The following is a 6,000-nucleotide window of genomic DNA, read 5'->3' on the forward strand; positions in this document are numbered from 1 at the left end:
CCTATTTCGTGCACTTTTCTCAATCTAGGTTATATTTTGTTGTGAAAGCCAAACATCCTAAGTGTCGATTTTACAAAAAACATACCCAGATGAAGAAAAATAAATTTACCAGGCCTCTTTTCATCAATAAGTAAGAAAGTGCGTACGTACCCCCATTATTCAGAGACCGGTGGCCCCCCGGACCACACTTGTAAAAATAGTGACGTGAAGCCAAGTTTGCACTTGGTACCATGGCAACCGTTTAATCCCAAACTGCTTTCTACTGACTGACTTTGTGTGTATCCAAGACCGACAATGCTTCAGCTTTTCCTGACTGATACAGTCACGGCAGTAGGCAATCCTTTGGGCCCCTTTTGTCGAAATAATGCCCTAGCTACTTTGTGGCCTAGAAGTCAAGGCAACGCTGGGTGCCTCTTTAATGACTAACTCAGCTCTAAGACTAAGCCTGGCTAAATTCCCATTGGAACCTTAAGCACTATCGCTATAGTCTTGGAGAAAATGATAGCTAACTCTAAAGATGAAACGTTCCCTTGCTTTAAAGCCCATTATCTTACTTTCCGATAGTGTTTTCAGTCTGCTTGGCGTGGTTGTGGTCTCACATCGTAACATCATTAACTGTTGGGTATGATCACACCCTTCAAAACTTCCTCGCCAGGTTCCAAGTGACATGGCATTACTACCCTGACCGGTGTAGTGGACGTCTGTTGTGTCTGCCCAACTTGCAACTCACCCCCCTTTCTGGTAGTGGTACACCATTCTTGTTTGGACAACCACTCCGATCCACTGGCCTTTGTGCGGGCTGCCAATCAAGGTGCCCTGCCCAAAGGACTTAAACCCGTGACCCAAACTCTGCCAACTAGACACTCTTCCTGGAATTCACATGCCTACCACCATCTCTAGGCTAGGAACTCCTCACCAGCAGGGACAAGGTTTTATTCATCTCTCCAACTCTGATGCCTAGCACAGTGCCTGGCTATGAATATTCAATGCGCGTGGGACGAATAAATTACGGAGGAAATCATGTACCTTAAACAAATGCTGAGCTAAGTCGATCATTTCCCAGAATTCGGGAGGGACAGCAAATCGTTCGATGTTTTGTAAGGGAAATGTCCACTTTAGTAGCTAAGAAATATGCATCGGAAATAGTATCCCAAGTTGCCATTTGTCAGTGCATTAAAGATGTCAATCAGTCCAATAAAATAAAGCTCCAGAAAGGACAAAAAGAGAATTACCTCATTACCTCAACATCTGCTTGAACATAAGCAATCACACACTGGCTAATTTTTTTCAAGGGACATAATATAACTTTCTAGAAAGACATAATATAGCTAATTATACCATTCACTAGAAGGGAACATACAATGTTTTGAAGTAATTCAGAAGTGGGTGTGATTTATAAGACATAGAGCCGAGGGAATGGTAAGTATAAATTAGAGATTGTTCGTATTATGACAGACTCCGTCATTACATTTCACAACTTTTGTCAAAAGCAACCTTATTCACCACACCACCGCAGGCTTCACATTAGGGAAGGCTGGGTCAGTTCTGCCATTCAGAGTAGATAGGAATCTTCTTTCTGAACATACTCCCGAGGAACGGGTTCAAATTTTTGACCAAAAATTCACTAACGAAGAAATGAGATGAGGAAGCCAATAACCTTGTAAAAAGATTGCAAACCTCACTAAGAACCTCACTTAATTTTTCTAACGTTGCCATGTTTATTCATCAGACTGGCGAAAATGAAGAAACTCATCGGACTGTCACAATTAGTAAAGACCGAGGTTGGTCAACGGTGACAAGTGGGGGGGGGGGGGAGGAATGGACACTGCCGGGGGGGCCAGGTGAACTGGTACAACCATTTTTGGGGGCACCTTGATGACGCCCAGCAAAACTTTATGTCTACCACGGGGCACCTGGGTGGCTCAGTCAGTTGAGCATCCGACTTTGGCTCAGGTCATGATCTCACAGCTCGTGGGTTCGAGCCCCGCATCGGGCTCTGTGCTGACAGCTCAGGGCCTGGAGCCTGCTTCACATTCTGTGCATCCCTCTCTCTCTCTCTCTCTCTCTCTCTCTGCCCCTCCCCCACTCACAATCTGTCTCCCTCGCTCTCAAAAATAAATAAATAAACGTTAAAAAACAAAAACTTTACTTGCCCTCTGATCCAACAATTCCATTTCTAAGAATCTATCCTACAAAAACGATGTGTAATTGCACACATCTGTGTGGTTATTTGATTCATAACTGTCTACTAGACAGTAAACCTGGTGGAGAGCAAGGACTGTCTGTTTGGTTCACTATCTACCCCGAGGGCCTCCCACTTGGGCCTCATTCATGGTAGGTACTTGGTAAGTATTTGTTAAAGGAATACATGAATGTGTTTACACAGGGTTGAAAAAGGAAACTAGAGTGTTCATCGGTAATGGTTTTTCTTGTCCTCATTAAATAGGAGTAGTGGAATTATTCACCATGTTAACAGGGATTAAAAATATATTGTCTATTTTCAAAAATAAATCACACATACCATCAGCTTACAAGATTAATGATCTTAGGGGCAAGAGCCCAAACACCTAGTTGCCTGTTCATCTACCTCAAACTCCCATCTTCCCAATTAATTCCATGGGTCAAACAGCAGTTAAATGCCCTTGAAATAAGTCCTTTGTTATCACAGTCTATGATCCTATGACAAATAAATGCTCTGGTGTTGAGATGGGCTGAAAAAAATCCCAACACCCATGTAACCGGACTCAATCCTAAAAAAAAAAAAAAAGTGCACCTTTTAAGACACACAAATTCCAAAGCCTAACTGTTCTGCCTTTGATACGCCCATCATCAAGAAATACATCCTCCAAAAATACCAAACCATAGATTTGTTTTCCAATATCTGAGAAAGAGCCAAAAACTTAAGAATCCTCCCTTTTTCTCGGCTCTCAAATCCAACACAGAGATAGAGAATGTACTCCCAAATCAAATATAAACAACTTGTGGATTTTCCGCATTGTTAATCTACCCTTGAAATTATACTCAGAATAAAAAGGAGTGAAGTTTTTTTATTGCATCATTATTTGAAAACCAACCATCCATCAAGAGCTCTGATATCCAACTGACAGATATTACCAATGATGAAAGCTCCAACTGTCTAGAATCCCAAGTACTATGTTACTGGGGGAAGAGCACTATTAGAAATAAAATACTAACAGAATCCAGCCCCTCAACTAAGCCACTTGAGAAATGTCAGATAAGGGCATTTCACCCACCCACTGGATTCACCGATGCTTGTGACTTTATGAACTAAGGCTAATTTAGGATGAGAGTCGAAGGTACTGAAAAAGGCCATTAACATTTATCCAATGGTTTCTAGACGCTAGATACAACAAAGGAAACGGGTTCTGTCCATTTCAGTGAGGTAATAATTTCCCCAAGATCACAGGATTGGTAAACAATCGTGCTGAGATTTGTTTCCAGGAATGTGAATTCCAGAGGGGTCCACACACCCTTGCGAATGGTATGTCTGTGGTTTCAAAAGAGCAACAGGTGCACAGAACTGGGCAGGGCCCAATAAAATCATCTGGTTTAGCCCATGCCTTTAGTCAGGTAAGGCATTATCACCGCAAGACCCATGGAAGGGAAGAGCCTTGTCAAGTTGAGCCAACAGAAGTGAAAGAGTTGAGAGTGAACAGCAGGATTAGCCCCAGAGCAGGCCCCCTTCCACTATGTGGCCATGTCACCAAGTGATTCAGAAAAGCACAAGTTCCTACACGTTTTTACTTCCTAAATCTGTGCGGTTCCTCGCTTTCTTGACCCACATTCTCGGGCCACCTTCGGGCCGGATAATAACAGTAATTGTAAACGTAGAGTGTTGAACTCACACTTGATCGCTAATTTGGCTTTGTGGCCAAGTGCAGTAAGAGGTGAAAATTATTGATTAGAACAGTTCTTTACCAGGAGGTAACCCCCAGGCGAAGTGTGGAAATGCATGCACAGGGCCTGGCTCTCCTGACCAGAGCCAAGTCTGAATTCAGGAAGCCTAACACAGGCAGGGTGTTGGCTCACTGACTAATAAACTGCTGAAAATGGTAAGTGGTCAAACACATCGGGGCCTGGAACTGTGGCTGGGGAAGGAAAGAGGAACTAGCCCGAAGGGGGCTGAAAAGCAGGGAAGGCTGCGTAGCGGCAGCGCGGCAGGCCTCCCAGCGCCAATGTGCAAGGGTGGGGCCGAGGCTGGGGAGCGCGGCCCGCGGAGCTGCCCAAACCGCCTCCTCCCGAGACGGCCGGCCCACCCGCTTCTCCCGCGTGTGAGGTGGTGCCGCGTCCGCCCCAAATCTCGGCCCCTTCCCCCCACCCCAGAGGGCCGGGGAGGGCTGCCCGCACTGCCGGGCTCGACACGCGCTCTTGACCCTCGGCCCCGGGCTCTCCTTAGGCGCGCGGGGAGCGGAGGGCGCTCCCGCACGGGTGATGGGGCTACGGGTGTGAGCGCGGCAGCCGCGACACCGCCCACCCAGCCTGCCGCAGCCGCGACCCGGCGCCCGGGAGCCGTCCCCGCCCACGGGCCGCGGCTGCCCGCACCTGGCGGCCGCGCGCCCGCCTACCTTGCTCCTTCAGGCTGGTGATGAGCTGCAGCTGCTTCTCCTCGTCCGAGCTGTTCATTTTGGCAGGTGGGGCCGGGAATAAAGGAAAGGAGGGAGAGGCGAGGGGTGCAGCGGGGGGGAGGGGGAGGAAAAGCAAGATGCCGGTGGCGTGCGGCTGCACTACCCGGAAGTTGGGTCTGCTCCCGCTCCTCCTCCTCCTGGCGCGGAGCGCGCGAGTGAGATCATCCCCACGCACCTACTCGGCGGCCGCCGCGGTTGCACCTGCGGGCGGGCGGTGGGGCGGGGTGGGGAGGGCCGGGCAAGAGGTGGGGCGGCGGAGGGAGCGGCGGCCGCCCGGGGCCCCAGCCGGTTCCAAGCCTTCGGCGGCCGCTGCGCCTCGCCTTCCCCCCCGCTGAGGTCGGCGCCGCAGGATGCGCAGTCGGCGGGGCGTGGGACCCGCGGGTGTGCCCTGCGGCTCGCTCCTGCACCCCTCCTCCAGCCCCGATCCCCCGGACACGGCAGGGGGACAAACCGGCCTTGGGGCTGCGGCGTCCCTGGAGACAGCACTTTGAACGCTACCGCGGGCCGCCCCCCGCGAGCCACCAAGGGAGAGCGGGATGTGGTGGGCAGTAAAACAACCCAGGCTTCAACTCCGTTCTCATCCAGTAGAGTCTGGGGGCGGTGTGGGAAATCGGGTGCCCGCAGGGGCAAGCTCAGTGTGCACGTTTTGCACCTTGAAAAACAGGCAGGGACTGAAACCGGCCCGGTAAGGGAACGCCTCCGGAGTAAAGGACGTAGTAGTCACTTGACGGTGACCACGGCCCAAGCGGCTTCCTCCAGCTGCTCGGGGGTTTGGGAAGTGGTCAGAACGTGGGCCCTGCAGCACGTGGATCGCGAGGCCTCGCGGAGCATCTGCTCTGCGGTGGCAGGACCTTGCGCTTAAGGAGGCCGACACTGCGGTCAGAATGGCGGAGGCCACGCAGAGCTGGCAGAGTGAAGCCTGGCATTTGTCCCACGTCACTGCCCTCTGCACTGTTTAAACCCGGCTCTGGCTTAGACCTTGGCCAGAAGGGGTGTGGCAGGCCTGTCACATTTCAGAATGGCCCTCCCCAAACCCCAGTTGCTGGTTAGTCTTTGGTCAAAGTCTTCTGACCTCTTTGAACCTCATCTGCAGAAGGGGAATGATACCAATACCTACTCTCCAAGAAAATACAAAACAAATCTAGAATTTGACCTACACTCGGTGTTCTTTTTTTCTGTTTTAAAACTAAGTTTCCAGGTCAGGAGAAAGGGGTTGGGGTGCTAATTTTAAGCTAAAAGAGGCACAGTTCTTTTAGCATCATTAAGCATCCAAAATAAATCCAAAATGAATTAGACTGCACATCTGGTTTTTCTCACCAACTCACAACTCACTGAGCTCAAACCAGCACAGTGC

The 6,000-nt window shown here is 49.9% G+C and overlaps 1 protein-coding gene across 4 annotated transcripts in view; it reads right to left on the reverse strand.

The window, feature by feature from the left end:
• The window catches only part of SHTN1 (shootin 1), a 100,667-nt gene extending 95,904 nt beyond the window's left edge, over positions 1 to 4,763 (reverse strand). For 2 of the 4 annotated variants that reach the window (XM_047073499.1, XM_047073498.1), the window contains exon 1: positions 4,587 to 4,763. In XM_047073499.1, the coding sequence (XP_046929455.1) occupies positions 4,587 to 4,644 (58 nt within the window). In that variant the 5' untranslated portion in view covers positions 4,645 to 4,763. The remainder of the gene's footprint in view (positions 1 to 4,586) is intronic. The other 2 variants (XM_047073495.1, XM_047073497.1) reach the window with 2 other exon arrangements.
• Between the last annotated feature and the right edge of the window lie 1,237 nt (positions 4,764 to 6,000).

The sequence above is a fragment of the Lynx rufus genome, unplaced genomic scaffold (assembly GCF_022079265.1).
Source record: "Lynx rufus isolate CCGP_SWC_20201006 ecotype Redwood Valley unplaced genomic scaffold, mLynRuf1.p SCAF_11, whole genome shotgun sequence".
NCBI classification, from domain to species: Eukaryota; Metazoa; Chordata; class Mammalia; order Carnivora; family Felidae; genus Lynx; species Lynx rufus.